The sequence below is a fragment of the Acanthopagrus latus genome, chromosome 4 (assembly GCF_904848185.1).
Source record: "Acanthopagrus latus isolate v.2019 chromosome 4, fAcaLat1.1, whole genome shotgun sequence".
Taxonomy (NCBI): domain Eukaryota; kingdom Metazoa; phylum Chordata; class Actinopteri; order Spariformes; family Sparidae; genus Acanthopagrus; species Acanthopagrus latus.
In genome coordinates, this window is record NC_051042.1 from 32,571,031 (window position 1) to 32,593,848 (window position 22,818).

The 22,818-nt window shown below is 41.6% G+C and overlaps 2 protein-coding genes across 5 annotated transcripts; one reads left to right on the forward strand and one right to left on the reverse strand.

The window, feature by feature from the left end:
• Nucleotides 1-12: 12 nt before the first annotated feature.
• LOC119017533 (transmembrane 6 superfamily member 1-like) lies at nucleotides 13-4,855 on the reverse strand. 3 transcript variants are annotated; one of them, XR_005074463.1, is made up of 11 exons: nucleotides 4,389-4,855; nucleotides 4,198-4,301; nucleotides 3,645-3,742; nucleotides 3,427-3,530; nucleotides 3,242-3,324; nucleotides 2,562-2,680; nucleotides 2,177-2,281; nucleotides 2,008-2,100; nucleotides 1,795-1,914; nucleotides 1,099-1,247; nucleotides 501-629 (listed from the first exon to the last, which is right to left on the reverse strand). XR_005074463.1 is itself a non-coding variant. In XM_037094243.1 (10 exons), exons 1-10 carry the CDS (start codon nucleotides 4,478-4,480, stop codon nucleotides 438-440), a joined length of 1,110 nt encoding a protein of 369 aa, XP_036950138.1. In that variant the 5' UTR covers nucleotides 4,481-4,854; the 3' UTR covers nucleotides 13-437. The 3 variants fall into 3 exon arrangements, 2 of the variants coding, with proteins under 2 accessions (XP_036950138.1, XP_036950137.1); XM_037094243.1 differs by lacking the exon at nucleotides 1,099-1,247 and having other exon boundaries at nucleotides 13-629; nucleotides 3,427-3,526; nucleotides 3,641-3,742; nucleotides 4,389-4,854; XM_037094242.1 differs by lacking the exon at nucleotides 1,099-1,247 and having other exon boundaries at nucleotides 13-629; nucleotides 4,389-4,852.
• An 862-nt stretch (nucleotides 4,856-5,717) lies between these two features.
• LOC119018527 (BTB/POZ domain-containing protein 1-like) lies at nucleotides 5,718-13,761 on the forward strand. Of its 2 annotated transcripts, none has more exons than XM_037096267.1 (8): nucleotides 5,718-6,349; nucleotides 7,608-7,764; nucleotides 9,256-9,361; nucleotides 9,446-9,643; nucleotides 9,799-9,991; nucleotides 10,104-10,191; nucleotides 12,679-12,825; nucleotides 12,937-13,761. In XM_037096267.1, exons 1-8 carry the CDS (start codon nucleotides 5,919-5,921, stop codon nucleotides 13,093-13,095), a joined length of 1,479 nt encoding a protein of 492 aa, XP_036952162.1. In that variant the 5' UTR covers nucleotides 5,718-5,918; the 3' UTR covers nucleotides 13,096-13,761. The 2 variants fall into 2 exon arrangements, with proteins under 2 accessions (XP_036952162.1, XP_036952163.1); XM_037096268.1 differs by having other exon boundaries at nucleotides 9,862-9,991.
• The last annotated feature ends 9,057 nt before the right edge of the window (nucleotides 13,762-22,818 follow it).

Genomic DNA, 22,818 nt, shown 5'->3' on the forward strand with positions numbered 1-22,818 from the left:
CAGACATGTGAATAAAATGTTTTATTTGACAGCCCATTGCCAAAAAAGGCAAAGCACAGAAACTTCAGTGTCAACAAGAAAGCAGAAAAAAACTTAAGAAAAATAAGCACTGTTCAGTAATTTGTCTCCTGTACAACAGTCTGAAAGCAGCAGAGCATCTGTACTGTCACACTGTCTTTGCTTTCCTTCGCTTGCTGTTGCTTTACACGAGCACACATTTTATTAATGTGCATGTTCTTAAAAATACGCAGCAGAACATTAATGACAGAAACTCTCTTCAGCACTGGAGCATTTTGTCATGTCCTCTTACATCTCCACTGACCTCGGAGCAGCTCTCTCTCCAAAAGTAGCGACTGCTAATAAATGCAAACACAGAGAGGTACTTTATAGGTACTTCAGCCTTTTATTCAGGCATCCTTGAAATTCGCGGCACTCTGTCATTCAATCTTCTTATCCAGCGCTGGCCTGAGGAAGAAGGCCGGCTGTGAGCGGCAGCGGTAGCACAGAGCCTGAGGCACCGCAGCGTACAGGAGGTTGACCAGCAGGAAGACGGGCTGGCTGTCGGCAGGCACTCTGTAGGAGAATGGCGTCCGAGTGTGGAGAGAAGCACCGATATGAGAGAACTGGGCCTGTGAAGTGAAGCAGAGAGTGATGACTAACAGCTTCACAGTTAGTTATAATAATTTCTCTCTGTGTTATTTGCATCAGTGCTAAAGTGTGTCCAGAAGTAAATCATCTGATACCAAATCTTACTACTGTCTGTATCACATTCCTTTTTAGTAATCTTTAAAATATCTTGAATTCTCGCCAATGACATCACATTGTTTGCTTTTTACAGTACAAACAGAAATAAAACACAAGACAACAAACATAAACTCGGGGTCTAACTGTTTCAGGGTGGATTATTCCTTTAAGAGATTTATTCTGCCACTCATCCACAAATATTTTTTGACTTAACATACCTGCTAATTACTGTTTCATAGAAAGTCACTGAGAAAAGACACATGACGTCTCATAGCAACCACGGCTGTCAGAGCATCAGCCTTCCTATTTATAGTCCGGCTGAACAGCTGACATTTAAACGAATACCACCAATACCTCCATTCCTCCTGGTCTGAAGTCAGCTTCTGCCCTGATCCCCGCCGCTGAGTGACGCGTCGGCCTGCAGCTCAAATACAATAGCTGCTTTGTGTTGTTGAGATGTGACTGCAGCTCAACCTGCTCCCACCACTCCTCACAGTTTCCATCTTTAGATGTAAACAGATAGTATATAACGGAGCTGGTGCAGATGATATGTGTTCATGCAGAGCCACTGGTGTTTGACTGTACTGAAGATGAGTAACTTAAACAGAAACTAGTCTGAAACTAGTCGAGGAGAACAGCCTTGACTGAGCCACACACACACCGGCAGTCCGGCACTGACTTATCTATCAGGAACGATGATGTCATGCGGGAAAGGGAAAGATTTTGCACAGAATTCCCCAACAAGGAAGATTTTATGTGGCCCTATAGCCCCTCTACACCTTCAGTTTGACATTTTATTTCTGGGGCTAGGAGCAAATTTGTTTATCGGTTTATTGTCCAAGTAGCTGAGAATGAGCATTCCCAATAGACTGACATGTGTTTTGTTTATATTTCTATGTAGGCTGGCCTGTACGCATTTTACTGCCAGTACTGCCACAAGGTGAAGACAAGCAGACTTCACCTTCAGCCTGAACATACAGTACATAGATGCTGCCAGATTAAGTGAAAACAAAAGGTTTCGTTCTCCGAGGATTAACCAGCAGGACGTACCTGTGCCAGAGCTCCTGAGTGTACAAGCGTGAGGTCTGGCATCCACTCACATCCTGGGACCATCAGCCCGTAGAGAGCCATGATGTAGTACGGTCCAGAGTACAGCATGCTCACCAGCATCTGACAGACATGGACACAGTTTGCCGCCTCAGGGACTTTTTAAATGACAGCGTTAGAGATCTAAGTTTGGTGTTTCAAACACCGATGACTCACCTGTACTTTAGGATAGGCTGAGGGGTCTTTCAGGTAAGGCTCGTACTGCCGCGTGTAGTCCTGACACCATCGGCTGGAACAGTCCAGAACAATCTAAAACACAAACACTCCACATGAAGAAAATATTCAGCGTGATCTTTGGAGACGTGAACATCTTCAGCCGTCTCACCAGGCCTCTGAAGACGCAGAAAGCAAAGGCGGGGATGAGGTAGATAATGAACAGAAGGTCCTGAGGTCTGCGGAGTAAACTTCTTCTTTCAGCCGCAGGGATGTTCTGAGAAAAAGCACCAACAGGATGCTCAGTCGACATTTGTATTTCTGGCTGTTAAGAATTGTTATTGCATCTACATTCAGCTACACACACACACACACACCGGAAAATCAGAAGTATATGTACTCAAGTACTGTGATTGAAAAATGTAGTTACTAGTAACTAGTCTGCAGATTGCATGCAGTATCAGCATCAAAAACTTTGAATTTGCTGTATAATAGTGTATATTACACTTCAGTAATATGCTTTATCATAAAAACCATCAGTTTTGATCTTTACTTACTGTCAGCTGAACGTCCCTTGACGACGGCTGGCTGAAGATACGGAAACAGGCCCACACAGACAGTAAGATGTACAGCATGTGGAGGAGGAACAGAGGACCGACGTGGGTCCCATATTTCCCTGAAAAAATACAGAGCAAGAAAACATCAAGCAGACTGTTGGAAAGACACCAAAAGTAGCAGAATTTACAGCAGAATGTGCATCTTTTTTGCTGCGAGCAGCGGCTCTATAGGTCGCTCTGTCGCTCCACAAGACCTTCAACCAAACTCTCACAGCCACAGTTTTTGTTCTAGGAGGCTGAAATTTTGGCATGCAGGTCGAGTGTGCTGGCAGTGGGAGTTGTGTTAGCACACATTCTGTCTGTCTGTTGAAAGGACGATTTTGACAGTTGCCATCGTCCCACATCATTCTGCTGGGCCGCATCTGTACAAATATTTCTGGAGACACTGATCATGGGGTAAGCTACCAGAGAAACAGTTCTGACTGCTTTGTAACATGTTATTATGTCTGTTTGTCTGTGGACAGACCACAGCCATGTAAGATACAGTCACAAAACTTTACGTGTGTAGCTGAGATTTTTTTTAAAAATGGACCATTCTCAGGGGAAGTGTGTGCAGGGGGTTACAGGGGTGACACCACACCAGTCATCTATAAGCATAACATTATTTTTAGTGTACTTACCCACAGCATTCCCAAGAATGTAGACTATGGCACGCATGAGAAAGGATCCCACCCAGTACAGTCCAATGGCTCGGTAACTGTCCCTGTGCAAACCACGAAACACTGCCATTGTCACAGCCAGATGGACACATTATCCAAAGAGACTGACAGACAGGCAGACAGGTAGACAGACATGAGGCTCTTACCCCCAAGTAATGGCAGCAATCATGAGCAGATACATGAGATAGTGCACACAGCCGTCCCAGTAGGAGATCATGTGCCCATGTGCTGTATTGATATGTGGATCTGCCTGAAACACAGGTTGGACTGATCAGTAGAAACGTCTGCAGGCTCGTACAGACGAGACCCAAACACAACACAACACAACACAACACAACACAACACAACACAACACAACACTTGCCACTTTGAGGTAAAACGTCACAAATCCATCCACGATGTTGTCCTGCTCCAGCCCGATGATCAGATTCACCACGCTGAGGAAGGCGTACGCTGCGTACACTGCACAGACAGACGCACACATTTGATTTTGTTTCAGCTCTGTGACAAAAAACAGTTCACACCTCGACACAAACATCATGCTTTTAAAGGTGCACTATGTCCTTTTGGGGATTTCATGTATTAAAAAACAAATATACAAACACTGTCTTCATCAAACTGACCTTAAAGGACAGATGTTCACCTGTGGCGGACCCTGCCACCTTTCTATCTTCAAACAACATCCTGAGGAGCTGAACACCTTGTTTATTCCCTCATGGACATGTGTTTGTATTATAACCTCATTAATATTGTAAATATTATATATCTGAGTTTGAATTTCATCTCCAAAAACTACACAGTGCACCCTTTAATATTCAACTCCACAAGATGCTATTAATAAAACACTTCACACAGAGACAATAACCTCCTCAGAGCTTCAGTATGCTTCTGTTCTTATACATTTGTTGGATTCATACCATAGAAGAGAGGATCTACTGGAGCCTTCCTCTTCAACATAAAGTGTCCTGAAACGACCAGGATGAGGACTGTTGTGCAGCCAGCGAAGAAGAAAGCTTCAGCACTACATGTGGAGGAGGACAGAAATATGACTTGTTCAAATTGTGGCATTTGCAGCTGAGGAATTATAGATAGTACCGCTGTCACTCACCTGTTGCTGTAAATGAGGGAGTTGAACAGATAGCAGATGGGGATGGACATCAGGGAGAGCACGAACACCCCGGTGCCTGCAGACGCGCTCATCGCGGGACCAGTGTGGGATTTGATTTATTTCTTGTTCCAGAACTGAGAATATTAAAAATTCGGATTCAGCTGCAGAAAACTCTCGCGTCGAGTCCGGAAGTCATATTTCGGTGACTGGGAGTGGAGGGAAGTGTCCAACAGTGGAGACAACAAGGCACAAAGTTGCAGCTCAGCTCCTCCGTGCAGCATGCTCCGTCTTGTTCTGCTCGTCTTTCTCGCTTTCACTCCGTCTGTACCTCCTACCTACTGTCACACGCACACGCACAGACACGCACGCACACACAGTCTGCTTACCTAATAGACAGGCTTGAGTTATTTGAGTCATTTGTTTCCTAATTATTATTGTTATCATTATCATTATTATCTATAAATAGGCAGTGACGTGTTTATGTAACGTAGACTGACACCCAGCGGTCAGTTGCAGTAGGAAGGATAAAGGCTACAAATAATAAATACATAAATAAATAAATAAATAAATAAATAAATAAATAAATAAATAAATAAGTAAGTAAGTAAGTAAGTAAGTAAATAAATAAATAAATAAAAACAAATAATGCGCATTGTATAAGGACATATTAACACAAACTGAACTGAAATCTATCATTTTAAGTTTTTACATTTTACTGCATGTCTTTAAAACAACATTATGTAGAAACTGGCATTTTGTACGATTGGGCGTCCCCTGCATTTTACATGTATGCATATACTGCATACTATTGGGTCACCATGAGCAGCTATCAGATCTGATATTTCTCTGATTATTATTATTATTCGTTTTTTTTTTAAATCTGATCGTGAACAGGCTCTGATGGAGCATGTAACCTAAAAAGTAAGTAGGATAAACATCTGATTAATGTTGTGAGAAAAAGTACAATATTTGCCACCAAAATTAAGTAGAGTGGAAGTATGAAGTACCAGAAAATGGAAATACTCAAATACAAACTCAAGTACTTAAAAAAAAAATAATAATTTTTTTTTGATTTCTTGTTTAATGTGATAGGTTTGTTCGATGTATCTGTGTATGTGTGTATTCATACAGTATATAACTAATTATGGCAGAATTGTATATTTACAAATGCTAATTAACAATTTTAAAAAATGCCTAATATAATATAATATAATATATAGGCATGCACATAATATATTTCATTTTTCCTGTCTCGTCTTCCTGCTGCACCCTTGTTTTGTTTGTTTGACTCTTTTGACTGTACCAATAAAGTTTAGTGAAAAAAAACTGTTTTGAAGGCACAGTGCGCATGCGTCAGTTGTGTACAGACGCAGCTAGCAGGTATCGTTAGCTAAACATCAAAGAGCGATGGCGTCTGCTGCGATGGACACCACGTAAATACAACAGCAGCGTGCGGTACGGTCGGTGTGTGTTCGTGCGTCAGTGACGGTCCTTTGTTGAGGCAGACGAAGAGAAGAAAAGTGAGCCGTCATGGCGACTGGGAGCGGCGGCAGCGTCGGTGGCAGCTTAGCGTCAAACCATGACGGTCAGGAGGCAGCATCCAACTCGGCTCAGCCGGGAGCCGCAGCGGTGCTGTCCAACGTGCAGCAGCCAGCCTCCGGCCCTGCCCGGTCCGCCTCCCCGCCCGTCCTCGGCCTGCAGCGGGAACCCATGTACAACTGGCAGGCGACGAAGAGCTCCCTGAAGGAGCGCTTCGCCTTCCTCTTCAACAACGAGCTGCTCAGCGACGTCAGGTTCATAGTCGGGAAGGGCAGACAGGCCCAGAGGATACCGGCCCATAAATTCGTCCTGGCCGCGGGCAGCGCCGTGTTTGATGCCATGTTCAACGGAGGCATGGCCACCACCTCCACGGAGATAGAGCTGCCCGACGTGGAGCCGGCAGCCTTCCTCGCCCTGCTCAGGTAACCGAAGCACAGGTGATCACAAAAGTGGGGGAGGCCACAGTCAAAACCGCATAGAGAAGTGAGTCAGTCAGTCAGTGTGGGTGTCAACAGAGGGGTTAAATCTGAAGGAAGCTGCTAACCCTTTTGGTGACAAGTACATGAGAGCACCATGACAGGAACAGTGATTAAAAGCCCTCAGATCATCACAGACACTCCCACGTCCAGAGGCTTTAGCTCACAGCTCAACCAATCAGTCCATTAATGGATTAAACGTTCATTAAAAGGCAAAAGTGATCAACAATTTCAAGCTAAAATGACACAAAATCTTTGATTTTAGCCTTTTAATGTGACTTCTCTTGTGATGGTGATCATCTGTATTGTCAACTGAATATATAAATAGATATTTTATTGGGAAATTTTGCATCAACGCCTCTTGATTCGCGAAATTAAATTAGTATGACTGATTCCTTTTTTGTATTGCAAAACAGATATGACAGTGTAATATTCACGACGCTCCTGACGTCCAGATAAATGTGGGCTGCTGAACATATTTTGAGAAAAACAACTACAGTAAAGTCAGTCTGCCTGTTTAATTCAGCTGATAGACTCAAATACATGTCTAGATAAATAATATAGAATATAATTAATTTATTTATGACAGTCAGACCAAATCAAGACAGGTTTATCCTGGCAAAAAAAAGTGTGGGCTGAAGCTTTAGCTCATTTACACTTACTCTGATTACATAAAACACTGTTTACGGATATTTTTACATATATTAACATTAGTTGTAGATACAGGCAGGTTTACTGGTTCCCCCATAAAAGAATAATCCACCTCATGAGTTTATCAGTCATTATGTGACTATTGACACTGATCAATAAAACGTTCCTCCAGATGAATAGTTACGACACTTGAGCTGTACGTGAAGAAGAAGAAGTTTCATTACAATCAATATTATATCAATTCTTTGGACAATGATATGACATTTGCAGATATTGCAAAGTAAATCTCAGAGAGATCCAGACTATGATCAGCAGATTTATGGTTTAACTCAGGCGTTGTGGGATAAGGAGAGAAGAGAACAAGACAATAAATCAGATGAGACGTTTGTTCCCAGCTTTCAAACAGTAATTTTGACAGATTTCATTGTGTCCCAGAAAAACACAAAAAGACGCTCGGCACTATTTTAAAGATGCTTCTGTGTCAAATATAGTAGCTAAACCTCTCTGATTCAAACCTGAGTGTTCACATTTGTTCTGTTTTCCTCCCCTTCAGGTTCCTGTACTCTGACGAGGTCCACATCGGTCCGGAGACTGTGATGACGACTCTGTACACGGCGAAGAAGTACGCCGTCCCGGCTCTGGAGGGTCACTGTGTTGAGTTCCTCACCAAGCACCTCAGAGCCGACAACGCTTTCATGCTCCTCACTCAGGTACTTGTACATACTTGATATTTCACATTAGACAACCTGCATCTATAAATCCCAAAGAAACAGTCCCTGTGAAAACTGTTGATATTGATTTCTGGTGATTATCCAGAGCGACTGGGATATTAACTCTGGAAATACACATTACTGTTGAGTTTCAGATTCAGATTTTGATGCTTTGACAGCCAAAGAAAATTCCAGTTAACCTCATTTGTGTTTGTGAATGTAATAAATTTGTGGTTATCCTCAAATCTCTGCAATAGAAATTGAAACTCACGTCTTGGCCAGACACCTCAACTGGAAAGTGAGAAAACATATTCTCAGTAGACACCAAAATAAGAGCGTTTAGTGGAGAAGGACTGGAGGGTTTTTATAACAGATTGGTCTGATTTTTATGGTAGTTACAGATTTCATTTTCTGATCTGCTGGAGACAGCCTGAAAGCAGGAAGAAGCCATTTTTCTGTCTTTATGTCGACACCAGCCCTTCTTTCAGCCGGTGACGGTTGAGTTTTCGTGACATTACCTGTTCTATTTTTGGTTTGTGCTGCCGTTTGTTTGGGTTCAGCGTTTTGTTCTGCCTTCAGGCTGCATGTTCAGCTGATTTATGATCAAAAAAACGCTGCTTTTGTCTCGTCTAAACCACCCAAAGCAATCCAGAGAAAACACTTTCCCAGCAGGTTGCTCTAATCGTCAGTGTGATTGTTGCCCACTCGTTTTGATTTCATGAACATTTCATGGAGTTTTGTGATATTTTCTTTCCTTTGTCAGACTTGAAAGCAGTTGTTTGATAACATTTATTTAACACAATATCATCTGTAATGCAAATTCTATTAATTTAGGAACAAGTGAGATCAGTCGGGTGATGTTTAACGGTCACATTTCTGGAGCTTCACTGCAAAACAGCAGGTTTCTCTTTTAACAACTGAAAAACAGACAAATATGAAGTGGCTCCATACAGCTCGTCCATCTTAATCCAAGTCTCAGGAAACCATCAAATTGATATGAAAAGACATCATTTTATCCTGTTTTTTTTTGTTGTTTTTTTTGTTTTTTTTAAGCCAAAATCCTCACTGCAGCTGCTGCGCTAAAAGCTTTCTGGAGACTTAAATTGAGGCGGACGAGCTGCATGAAGCCTTTTTATGATTTGGGGTTTTTTTTATATGTTAAATCAAGTCCCCAGCTACGGCGTTTGTTAAGGAGAATGCTGCTGAGCTGCTTTTTTGCTGTAAAGCTCCAGAAATGTTTTGTTGACTTTTGAAACTTCCCCCGATTTTTCATCAGCATGAGGGTGACGAGATAATGACTGATCCTTCACATTTGGGTGAACTCTTCTTGTAATGTTGCTTTCTTTTAACTGAGGATTCGTCTTGACTTGACTTGCACAAGAGTAAGATGAGTTGAGACTCGCACCACATGATTTGAATCTCACTTCTGATGTAAATGACCAGTTTTGACTAATAGATAATTACTTGTCTTCCTTTGCTCTTTGATTACAGGCAAGATTATTCGATGAGCCTCAGCTTGCCAGTCTCTGCTTAGACACTATAGACAAAAGCACTGCAGACGCAATAAACGCAGAGGGCTTCACAGACATTGACCTCGGTATGTGCTGCTTCTCTCACGTTTCCTTCTCTGCCGCCTGTTGGGATGTGACATGATTAGTATTCTGTGTGTTTGTGTGCGCAGACACCTTATGTGCAGTGCTGCAAAGAGACACACTCAGCATCAGGGAGAACCGCCTGTTCGGGGCGGTGGTACGCTGGGCGGAGGCCGAGTGTTACAGACAACAGCTTCCCCCGACCTCGGAGAACAAACAGAAGGTTCTGGGTAAAGCCCTCCCGCTCATCCGCTTCCCGCTCATGACAGTTGAGGAGTTCGCTGCAGGTAAGCACATCACAAAGATGTCGTTGGTCGTGCTGCGGTGGTGCTTTTTTTTGTTTTCTTTCAACACTATACTGACTGATTCAGACATAAATAAACATACTGTCCATACAGCTCAAACCACAGAAACCAGCTTGATATTCTTTCTTGTGCAACAGGGCCTGCCCAGTCTGGAATATTGTTCGATCGGGAGGTGGTAAATCTGTTTTTACACTTTACAGTAAACCCCAAACCACGGGTCGACTACATTGACAGGCCCCGCTGCTGCCTCAGGGGGGAGGAGTGCAGCATTAATAGATTCCAGCAGGTTGAGAGTCGATGGGGGTACAGTGGTACCAGCGACAGAATCAGGTGAGTTCGCCGACGTCAGCGGCTGATCTGAGCTGAGAATCTGAATTTTAGTCGTGTTATTAAATTCTAATGTTCTCTCTCTCTCTTTCTGTCTGTCTTTTCCCTCTTTTAGATTCAATGTTAACAAAAGAATATCCATAGTGGGTTTTGGCTTGTATGGTTCAATACACGGGCCCACTGACTATCAGGTCAACATACAGGTAACTTGATGGAAAACTAACATTTCTAATATCATCAGTACGGAAACCCTGAGAAGGCAAATGAGAAAAAACTCACTCGAGTGATCAATATTTTTTAAGCTAAACGGCCAAGCTGACTGGAAGATAAGCACTTTGTTTTTTTAACCATCCAAAATATACTGATTTTATTTTTTATGTTAAAACCTGAAAGCCTTATAATATCATTTTACCATAATTAAAAACACTGTGGTGAAAGAACAAGAAATGAACGTAATCTTAAAGTTCGAACCGGGTTTCATGTTTTTGTTACTTAAGTACATTTAATCCGGTTAGTTTTGGTTTCAGACTTTAATCGTGTGAGCAGTCTTTTCTGGTGTTTTTTGGTGGGAGAAGCTGTTCTCTGTTGTAATATGTGCTGAAGAAAGTAGGATATATTTGCAGCGTGACAGTAGAAACTTGAAACACAGAGGGGAGCAGGTGAACGCTCGGCTAGTCATCACTTTCCGAGGTGTTTTCTGTGGCATCGGTAGAAGCTCTTGGAATTGAAGTTGGAGGAAGATTTAACCACATCAGCGGCTGAGCTTCTTTGGCAGACACAGATTGCTAATCAGGTCGTCTCATGAGTCAACGCACTGCACACCTTTGTATACTGCTGCAGTTTCTTTATGATCAGGTCACATCGCTCTCCGGTCCTCTTTCATCCTCGAGAACAACGCTTGAAAGGTCCTGGTGTTTTTTCCACTTGACTCTTTATAAAGTCTTTAGATCAAATGCCAGTTAAACATTTTGTCTCCTCCTCCCCAGTCAGATCCAGCAGCTCATTTTGTTTTGGTGCATTGTTTTTTTTTCTCCTTTTTCTGATTCTGATGTTCGCCTGTCGCAGCGTCCCGGTATTCGCCTGAAAGTCCGAACCCTCCAAAATAATGTTTTCATGCTAGAAATTAACTGAAATGATGTTCAGTTGGATCCAAACCGAGACGACCACTTTTAGGTCAGACTGCTGTTGTCTAGACCAAACAAGCTACGTGTGAAAGCAACCTAAGAGAAAATTTGAGCGATAAACCTCAATTTTCCCATTTAGGACACCAGAGGTTTTTTTTAGTTCTTCCGCTGAAAACACAGGACAGAAGACAGTTTAGGTTCGACTCAGAGAATGGATCACCAGAATTGTATTTTTCTCATGCGCCTCTCAGGGCTCCTGTACATCAGTGTGTTTGTGATGGAGAGTTAATTGGTACCAGCACAAAACACCATGTTCCAAACCACAGAAAACATTATTATTCAGTTTGCTTTGCTTCTTTTAAGGAATGTAAATATGTCTTTGATTTTGCCATTTTGCAAAAAAAAAAAAACCCCATCAAGAAGCAATGCAAGAATTTGAATTTGAAAAACCTGAATACAACATCAGAAAATATCAAAAATATTTGATTAAATCTGCTTTACATTTCTTCAATTTAATCTTCAATCCGCCCCTCTGGGACAAAGGAAGTTTTTTGAATTTGATTGAACTGAATTAGATTTGATGGCCGTGCTGACAATTGACATTGTGAAGTCCAGAGAAGTTGGTACTGAAAAACATAAGAAATACATTTGAAAAACTCAGCAGTACTTTTTCTTTTCAACAATCATGACCTTGTTTTCTAAAGATAAACCACAGACTTAACTGTGAGCAGTTTTGTTTCGAACTTCATTGTTAAAACACTGTTTTAAGACGCATTTGACCTTTTTATATAATAACTGCAGTTCCTGTTATTTGGATATTGCACTGATAACCTAATGCGATTCATTAGAATTGATAAGTGTTAAGCACGCAGGTGAGTCTGCAGATTTGTGATTGTGCAGTACTTCCACAAACTGCCTCTCAGATGTTTTGGTGTTGTTACTGTTTGCTCGCTCACATTAAGATTAGTTTACTGACAGGACAGTGGAGCCAGAGGTCAAGCTGATAATTAAGTTTTAGAGCGCTATCTGCTGGATCACAAGGCTAATTACAACAAACTACACTTAGAATATGAACTTTTCACCTCACATCCAAGCAAAACGTGACAACTCTGATCTACACCCACCAGCAGCATCTGAACAGGTGCATGTACATGCAGGCTAGCTAACTGAGCTAGCTAACTGAGCTAGCTAACGTTACGTCTCTCTGGAGAAATGTTTATATCCTGAGCTGTCTGTGAGTAGATGCAGCTTCCGTTTCTGATATGGACAGAAAATGGTTCCTGCTTGAAACTGCTCACAACAAGCTCTGGATTCTTTTGGGAAAACCAGGTCATGATTTCTGGAAAGAGACGTTGCTGTTGAGTTTTTCAAATGTATTTTGTTTTTTGTGCTTTGAGTACCACAAGCTGAGAGCCGTCTCGTTCCATTATATTGAAGCAGACATCTCAAACCAAAGCAATCAAGATAAATAAATCAGGCTACAGGTCGGAGGGAAAAGATGTATTTATGATTTTGGGGTGAACTGTCTCTTTCACAGTTTCGTGTTAACGTTATTCTCTTCTGTAGATCTTAGAGAGCGACAAACGCATCACACTGGGTCAGAACGACACGGGATTCAGCTGCGACGGCACCGCAAACACATTCAGAGTGATGTTCAAGGAGCCTGTGGAAATCTTACCCAGTGTCAGTTACACTGCATGTGCCACCTTAAAGGTCAGTCTGAACTTTGAAATTTAAAATATGTCCTGAAGTGCATAAATGAGCCCAGACTGGCTTTAACCTTTTGCCTGCTTGTTTTTTTTTCCCTCTCTCTTCGCACCTCAGGGCCCAGACTCCCATTACGGCACAAAAGGGCTGAAGAAAGTGACCCAGGAATCGGCAACGGGGACCAAGACGACGTTTTTCTTTTTTAGCTCACCTGGAAATAACAACGGTACGTCAGTGGAGGACGGCCAGATACCAGAGATCATCTACTACACCTGAACTGAACACGGTGTCATGCAGGTACACTGAACCAGGGACACCTCAGACTGCTGGGAAGACTGGACTGCTGGAGATATACGTAGTGCCTCATGATCCCTCGGAATAAAGAGTGTGTGTGTGTGTGTGTCTGTGTGCTGGATGTGTGTATCTGTATATAGAATAGTTGTGTACAGACATGATCAGGAATGTGTGAGCAGGTCGGGGTCGTGGGAGCGTCACAGCTCTGGTGTGAAACTAGTTAACTGGGCATAAACTCCAGCATCAGTTGTGATCTGGTGTCGTGTCTGCGTGTCGATATCAGCCGGCTGCCGGCGGCGCAGGAGTTTATCCTCGATGCCATTTCACTTCGTTAGCTGACAGTTTTTGCTGATACATAAACTGACAGTATAATATTTGCATACTTTTTTTTTTTTTTTAAATTGTGCACTGTTATCATTTATTCAGCAGGTGTCTTTACGAGTACTTTTGTTTTTTTTGTTTGTTGTTTTGTTTTTTTTTGGCATCGTATTAAAGATCCATGTGTGTCATGTAACTTTTTGCCAGTGGTACATGTTGTAACTTATGACTTCATGTTTGCTCTGCACGTCATTAAAATGTAAACAAAACAGAAACAACGTTCCAGGACTTCATGGTGAAATAAATGAAAATAAAAAACGTCTATTTTGAGCTTTTTGGCAATAAAATGTGGTCGCAGTACGATTGTTTCCTCTGATGAACTCCAGACGAGGCTGAAGTTACTAAATCGTCTATGAAAAGCTTCTAATCAGTTACAATTTTAAGGTTTTTCTACTTGTTAAGTATTTACATTTTTAAACTACTTTATAATCCCACTCCACTACATTTTTGAGTACAATAATCTAATAATTTATTTGGTAACTTTAGTTACTTTTCAGATTAGAGAAAGTGCGATTTCAGAATAATTTATTCAGATATTCTATAATTTATTAATCAGATAAAATACTGGATCTGACAGTCAGTCTCTCCATCACACAGTATATACAAACACGTACATTTATTTCTAATTTACTTTTACTCGAGTACCTTTAAAATCAGATACTTTTACTTAAGTACAATTCTGAGGTACTTCTATTTTACTTGAGTATTCTCATTCTCTGCTACTTTATACTTTCACTCCACTACATTCTGAAGACAAGTAATGTAATAATGTACTTTTTACTCAACTGCATTTATTTGACTACATTTATATTACATTAATTGTTATTATCTACAATCAGATAAAAAGCAGACTAATGATCAGCAAAATGTTGAATATTGGTTCTGATAATCAGTTAATCCATCACACAATACATACAAAAATGTAAATATATGTAATTTTTTACTCGATTACCTTTAATATCAGATACTTTCAGGCTTGTAGTTCAATTCTGAAGTACTTGTTCATTCTTCAAGTATTTCCATTTTCAGCTGCTTTATACTTCCACTCCACCACATTTTTGAGGCAAATATTATGTACCTTCTCTTCTATTTTATTTATTGATATATTTAGCTACTAGTAACTTTGCATATTACAGAATGCAGTGTTTAAATTAATGAAAATATATGTGTGTAATTTGCTTTCACGTGTACTTTTGGTACTTAACTACATTTAAGCTCAGTACATAAGGATTTTAACTGAAGCACTATTCGTATGCATGAGTCATATTAAGTCATATTTTGACCTGATATCTTTACTTTTCTTTACTTTTACTCATGAATAACTTTCTGATCGTTCCTCTTTCGGTCACTAGGTGATGCCAGATCCTCCACACAGCCAGCTGTCAGATGACCTGAGGAGCAGAGTCGGTCTGTCAGTGGTTACCAGCATCAGGGCTGTGAGATGATCGAGGAGGAAGAAGGAAATATTGTAGTTTCAGACAAATATATCATTGATCTCTTCAGATCTTTGACAACTAATTCTACAGTATTCTAATAGTATTTTTGTGGTTTTGTGCACCAGCAGCATGCAAACTGATATATCTGTTTGTTTTCCCTTTCAAAAGCTGGTGCCTACATCACCCACAATGCAGTTTAGCCACTGAGGGTCAACACTGTCGAATTCATCTGACTACATGCAGCTTCAAAAGCCACAAAATATGTTTTAATACTTTTTCACATTTGTAGCAACACACTCAAGACCCGCAAACACACCTTAATGTGTAAAACTGGTGGCATGGCCCTTTAAGAAATACTTGAAGATGATTGAAACATCTGAACACATGGTAATTACCTTTATTTAAATACTTTAAATGCCAAAATTCAAAGTAATATCTACCTCAAATCAGACTATTATTATGCAATTAGTCAAAAAACAGAGGGGAATAATCTGCGTTGTTAGTTTATCCTCCTAAATCTCTAAAGCTGTGTCTACAGCACAGAGATGAAGTGCTCTTAGATTACATAATCCGCACATTCATACGAAAAAGGCGGTGGAAACGAGGCCACTTTAGACGGCTGTGAGTGGGCTTTGACGAGGAGAGTGATCCACGGAGGCTGTCAGGTGAGTCACCGGGACCTGAGAGCTTCTCCCGCTGACTGCCCACTTAGACAGCCGTCATGACAGAAAGAACCAAGAAAATCTAGTTTGAGACAGGTTTTCACCACCCACCAGACACAAAGCACTCAAAAAACCAGGAGGGCGAACAGAGCGCAGCACTAACAATCCTCTGTTTGCTCCTTTGTGCTGTGTTAAAAAAAAATAAATAAAGTTTCAAGGTCTTAAGGGGAAAAGGAAAAAAAAACATGACAGCTGCTAGTTACGTCTCTTCAGAGGATGAAGGAGGGACGATTCCACCGATTCTGAGGCAGAATATGATTCGTACGGGGGGAATAACTCGACTTCTTACTGCTATTAGATTACAGATCCATGGCAGTGATTTGTGATGCTCTGATATGTGTGGTTTTATTCCTGTTTCTCTGGGCCTGTGTGGGCAGAGAGCAGCAGAATGGGCTGTCTCTCTTCATTTTCAGCTTTCTACTTGAACACCGACAGCAGGGGAGAGGATTCATGCCTCTGCTGTTTGTGACAACTTCTGACACATGACTGTACCGGACTGAAGCGTTGCAGAGTCAGACTTACATTACCATAAGCAAAACAGAGAAAGGCTTTTCTTCTCTCCTCACTGTGCCTCTGCAGCACAGAACCCGTGTGACAGATTCTTTTGGTCGGACTGGACCATGAGTTTCTTTTTTTAAAAATATTCTTTATTTGTCAGGATCTCCATTAGCTGTGCCTGAAACACAGCTTCTCTTCCTGAGGTCCACATTTTAGAAACATACATATATAAAAGCATGTATTTAAAAAACATGCATTAAACATTACAGTCCACACAAATCAATACATTTATAAATACTTTCCTCAGTAAACACATCAACTTCGGCTGTCGCAGCTGCAGTGTCTCTATGGTAGTTAGCAGCAGTAAGGTTTGGTACCGCTGAAATTTGAAAGGATGCAGTACTGATACTGGCACCGGGAATCAGTACCGGTACCAGACAGTACATTTTCTATACTTCACTCCTTCTGTAAAAACAAAACAATGTAATGTGCGCTGTAAAAAAATCAGATGCCAAATTGGACACAACACTGGTATTTTTCCAAAAGTTGAAGCTGTTTGAAAACAAACTAGATACCTGGACTGGAATCTAGAAACTAAAGGAACATCAGCACAGTATTGGTCTAATATATAAGTTTAAATAACTAACAAAAAGAACATTTGTGACAGGACAATAGAAGGCAGCAGTACACTGTTGTGGTGTCTCGTCAGCAGCCAGTAGCTGAGTTTTGGCTAACGCTAGCAGAAACGCTGAGCAGTTCCAGCAGTTTTTGTGGCGACCACAGCTGGAGGTTTTTCACAGGAAAGCCGACCGTCTCCAGCCGTTTTTAAGTAGACTGAACCGGGTCTTGTTTAAGGAGACCTGGAGACATTTCCATCCCTTTTGTGGGAACCGAAACAACAATTTTAAGCCAAATAAAGATGTTTTCCAAACCCGAACAGAATGTTTTTTTGTGCTTAAGCCTAAGCAGAGCAAAAGAGAGAGAAATAGAAAATTCAACTTAAACAAACACAAAGAAGCAACATTAAGAAACTGTTTTAACGCATCTGTGGTTTTTCATCAACGTACTTCGCGAACATTTATTCTGGTGATTGGTTGCCATGCCTGCGCTCAGTCTGACTCCAGTGGGCAGCCGGTGGATGCTGTTATATACCACGGTGATTAATCCTAGCCGTTTCATATCTGTACACCCAGGTAGCATGACACATCCTCGGTGGCTGTAATCCATTTAAAAACATTTATGCAGAATGTTCTGCTGTGCGATCCGGCTCTGGGTGTGTGTCCAGACCCCCTCCACAACAACATCAACCTGCAGGGACGAGGGAGTGTGTGTGAGCCTCTGTTTGTCCATCTGGTGGGAGTTATGTAATCTGTATTCCAGTAATTAATTACCATGTACATACATAGAACTGTGTGACGAGCATCACTAGCCCCCCTGAGCCACTGAATCACCGGGTGTTGAGCTTTGATCACGTCGACTGAAACTGCTCATTTGTGACTTCTCGCACTTTCTAATTCGCAAGAGAGGGAAAGAGGAGAGGAGGGTCATCCGTCTCACTGTGTAGAATACAACCGCTTGCCTTTTACTGGTGTATGATTGTAGTATCAGTGCAGATGGCGGTATGATGAGAAATCTATGCAAACCTGGTCGACAGTTGCAGACGGAAAAGAAATGACTAATATTTTGTGTGTTGTGTGTAACACAAAATAACAACTTTCACTGTGAGCAAAACTGAACTATCAGACAATTAATAAGTTCGCTTCACCTTCAGCTGCTGCACATTGAATCAATCAGTACACTGTGAACATTACAGTCAAATCAATACATTTATAAATACATACAGATGATTATTAGATGTACTTTCCCCGGTAAACACATCAATTTATTCGGCTGTTCCAGCTGCAGTGTGTCTGTGGTAGTTAGCAGCAGTAAGGTCTGATATTTAACAGGATACAGCACCGATACTGGATCCTGGATCCAAGCACTGGTACCAGACAGTACATTTTTATACACCATTACTCTTTCTAAAGAACAAAAATGTTTTCTGAGTTGTACAAAAATCAGAGGCAAAAGTGGGTTATTACCATTTATATTGATTACTCGCTATCTTTACAGTTTATAGACATTGGTTTGTCTTTAGTTATTACTGTATTATTATTACTATTATTTCTGATATACATTTTGTTTACTATAATACTACTGTGCCATTTCTACTGGAGCAGAAGTATTTCACACAGGTGAACTACAACTGGAGTGACCTGCATCAAAATGCTTCTTACACATTAAAGCATCAATACAGCATTTAAATGTCACACATAATAATATGTTAGCCACAGGAGACACTATGATATTTAAGTCAATTTAGCTAAGAATAGTCATTTTAGCTAAGGAGGATTTTGAGTGCAGGACTTTTACTCACATTGTTTTTGTATGTGTACTGTTACTCATGCAAAAGGAACTGAATACTTCCTGCAGCCTCGGCGTCCCTGTGGAGGTCCCACCAGATATAATCAGACTAACAAGCGCCCCTCGGCTGCAGCACAGTCCGCTGTCTTTACATGGATGACCTGAGTGGCTGCATGATTAACTTATAGAGCACGCAGTCGGATGAGCGGGGGGGGGACAAGATGTCATCCAAAGGGATCTGCTGCAGTAATTATTAGAGTCTATTCTTAAGTCTGAGTGCTTGCTTACTATCTGCACGTGTGTGTTCGTGTGCTGGGGTGCGACTGTGCACGGATCTGTACGGACCTCATCATCAAGCCGGGGGCGTTCGGCTCAACAGGAACACAAAGAGATTTCTCTGCCATTCACACACGTCACACGCTACATGAACACTCCCCCACTGTCTGCTGGGGGCAGGCCGGCCCGGGCCAACCTTCGCCCCTGCTCTCTCTCTCCAACACCAGATGTAGGTCGCCGAGTGCTGCAGGGGCTGGGGGGGATGTGGAGTCTGAGTGTGTGTGTTGGTGGGGAGGCTGTGATGTTTTGTGCACACACACGTGTGTGTGCGTATGCACTTAGACGGAAGGTGGGGGTGGGGGTGGGGTGGAGGGATGATTGTAGTGGATGAGTTCATCATCAAGGACATGGCCTCCAGCACACTGTCTCCATTGCTGTCACATTGCATCGTCACAAACAGGCCACATGAAGCCTGACAGCCCGGCAGACCAGAGCGAGGGGGCTCTCACTGGTCCTGCCTGCACCGCTCTCTCTCTCTCTCTCTCTCTCTCTCTGTTGTTTCCATTCTCTTTCACTCTCACCTTCATCCATTAACATCCTATTAATCAAAATATAACAGGCGATGGATTTGATTATAGGGGGCGCTCAAAAGTTTCATGAGCTCCTCTCCAGTGAGTAGTGTGACGGATGCTTGACAGAAACGTTGTTGTTGTGCTGATTACTGTTGTCGGATTTCAGAGGATCTGAAATTTAATGTGATAATCATGAAAATGTTTTCATTAAGAAGTGTTTTTGTCCCCTTTTGACCTCCTCTGAAACACACCTTCCTGCACTCGACTACAGTGGTCGAAGAAGACAGGAGATGAAAAATAATTTGATTTATAAATTGGGATTAAAGGTTAAGATTTTGGCAACTTTTGGGCAAAAAACCTAGTCATGTGTCATGTCATGTGTTTGAGCCACAACACGGTTCATTTATTTACCATTTTATTAACAACATGGTTGCAAAATAAACCTTGACTTTTCCTCCCAGCATTTGAACAGAGACATATGTACTTTTCACCCCTTTTCAAAACAGGCTTATTACTTTAGTTTGAATACATTGTTGATTACTTTAAATTTCAGGCTCTGTCTGCAGAAGACTCCAGTACACTCGCTCTGCGGCCCGACAACGCGTAAGATCCTTAACCTACGATCCAACCTCACTACTAAATGTCACCTAATCCTTCGTCTGATTTACTGGATGTCATCTGGCGTCTATCCTTCCCTTCTATACGGGAAACATTAACACCCACACTGATAACCTACACGCTGAAAACATGAAGTAACCGTAGCACTGTGATAAACAGGACAGCAGCTGTTACCTTTGAGCCATTTTAATGCTCAACTCCTCAGGTGCAAACCAAGTTTCCTCAGTCCTGGGTCACATATACATGCAGACATCTGTGTGATGCTGCACACTGCACACACTAAACGCTGCTCTCACACTTAAAGATGCTTTTCACTCCATTCACAAGATGAGTGCAATGAATGAGTAAGAGACACTTAATTCTCTGCAGCACCCAAAGGACCAGATTAACATGCTGACCCACACAGAAAAAGTGACCATGAGAGAATTTACAGTCTGTGAGGTTAAATACCTGTAACTTCACTTGACTTGAGACATGATGACTCAGGTGTTTGTCTTCATCTTATGTTTGCATTTTTTTTTTCAGTCTGACAGAACTTCACTGTTTAAAAGTAATGGAGAGGGAATATTTTGTCCTGAATTTAACCACAACCTCTTTGAGCTGAGCTGAGCTAAGCTAGCTGCTGATGTGTTCAGCCCTCAGGAAGAGCACCAGGATTTGAAACCAACTTTAATAGTGGACAAACCGTGTATTTACATTGTCACATGATGCACTGGGGCCACAAAAAGATGTTTTCCCATAAGCTTACATGTGAAAGAAGCATCTTTAAAACAGTGGATACAACCCCAATAAAATCTGGAAAGTCTAGAAGAGCTGCACGATTAAATAACTTTCTCTCTAGTCAAGCTAGACGGGTGCTAATCTGGAAGTTGATTGGTGGAAATGGCTGGGTAAGATGTGGTTAATTTTATAGCCGGGAAGTCTAACCATTTTCCCTTAATGCTCCACTGAGCGGCTCCAACACTGTGTCCACGTTGTAATGTAACGTCCTTAACTGCAGCTTGTATAAAGCTCCGGCGCTCACACACTAATCTCGAAGTGCAACAGTTGGGCTAAGTTTTGATATTTATTTGCCAATAAATCCCTGTTTTATTGACGGACTGTCTGCGTCTCTGTCCGGGTCTCTGTCCGGCACATCCCTGCTCTCTGAAGACGCAGCAATAATGGATGGAAGTTTTTCTAATCTAAACTGATTACAGCGGTGACTGCAGCCTGCCCTGCTGTGTGCCAGTTTCAGCACATCCCCCACACACTCCCTCCTTCCCTCCCTCATCATCACAGCTGATTGCACTGCTCAAGTCCAAATGAACTGTTAACCCCGTCCTCACCAGAGCCATAAATAGACACCACCGAGTGGCATTCAGGGAGTGATAAGACAATGCAGCATTCCTCTGCTTGTGCTGTGGATCAGCGGAGTAGGCCAACGTGTACAAAGTCACCGTTTGTGAGTTAATCGAGATCTGCTGCGAGATGGACCGAGACACGCGAGCGCCGACATCTTTAGGCAATGAGCTACATGTGCCAAAGCCAATGATGCATGTGGCAATAATGTATTAATGATGCACATGAATATTTCAGTTGCTTTTCGCAATGTGAACGATTGGTCTTGGGCTTCTGCTGAGCCGTTTACTGTGAGTGCGGCTTTCTCTCCACGCACAGCTCAGTTGAGGGCGTGTGGCTTAATGTGCCAACCGCTAGACTGAACATGACAGCCTGAAACAGTGAAATCTGGAGCCTGTGTGGAAGCATAATCACATCTTCATACTCTACAAGGAAAATATTGACATGGCAGTGAAAACAGTAAAGAAATTATGAAATTAAGAAAAGATGTATTTTGTAGATTAATGTCAACAAAAAGCCGATGGGATTGTTGGAGTTCATTTTGGATTATCGCCGAAAATAATCAGCGTCAAACACAAGTTTATGATACTGACGCGTTTCGTTCATCAAGATAATTTTCACACCTGAACACAACTTTGTGATTTTCAAAGTGTGAATCTGTAGCAGTAAAAAAGCTAATGTTAGGCTATAAACAGACGACATCACGGTCACATGACTTAATTACTACCCAGGTTTTCTATAAACTGATCAATGTACAAGTTGTAAAGACAGTTAGAATAGTGTGTAACTAAAGTTCGCTGTGAGGACGTTTAATGTCCCCGACAACCTCTGTAGTGTCATTCAGACACTTGTTAGCAACCGCCATTTTCAACACTATACTTAAATTATGGGACATTTAATTATGTATTTTACGTTGTAGAGGAAAACATGTAAACATATGAAGCCTGTGGCCACCACAGACCTGATTTCAGAGATTTAACTCAAAACAATAATAAAAATAAACTCACTGACTTTGAGACAAAGGAACTGGAAGTGGAAAAACGTAAACTGATTTCCAGGTTTTAGGACTCTTTACTGCATCACTCTCTAGTCAATGAGTTTGTACATTATGTCTGTTTTCTTTTATGTCATGCTGCATCTTAAATAATGAAAGAAGAAAAAAAATCAATAAAATGACATATTTCACGTTCATTTGAAACGTGTTGGAGCTTTACAAAATTGTCTCACAGACCAGAAGTGGCCACCGGATGGACGAAGAACTGTCTCTGGTTCTTCACCTTTCTGGCTTACAAACCCTTAAAACAAATCAATGTCTACCTGCCACTCGTTGGCACAGGAAAGGTCTTACTGTGAACTTGAGCTGTGAGTAATTTAAAAGAAAGAGCCATTATTCCTTTTTTGCCAGCTGAAGGATTTTTAGTGGCCTGAGGAGGACGGGGTGTCCAGGATTTCACTCAA

Coding starts and splice junctions, on each gene's coding strand:
- LOC119018527 (XM_037096267.1), top strand. CDS start 5,919: ATGGCGACTGGGAGCGGCGGCAGCGTCGGTGGCAGCTTAGCGTCAAAC. Junction 7,765..9,255: donor CTTTCATGCTCCTCACTCAG/GTACTTGTACAT, acceptor CTTTGATTACAG/GCAAGATTATTCGATGAGCC. Junction 12,826..12,936: donor CTGCATGTGCCACCTTAAAG/GTCAGTCTGAAC, acceptor TTCGCACCTCAG/GGCCCAGACTCCCATTACGG.
- LOC119017533 (XM_037094243.1), bottom strand. CDS start 4,480: ATGAGCGCGTCTGCAGGCACCGGGGTGTTCGTGCTCTCCCTGATGTCC. Junction 3,325..3,426: donor ATTGCTGCCATTACTTGGGG/GTAAGAGCCTCA, acceptor TGGTTTGCACAG/GGACAGTTACCGAGCCATTG. Junction 1,915..2,007: donor CAGCCTATCCTAAAGTACAG/GTGAGTCATCGG, acceptor CATGTCTGTCAG/ATGCTGGTGAGCATGCTGTA.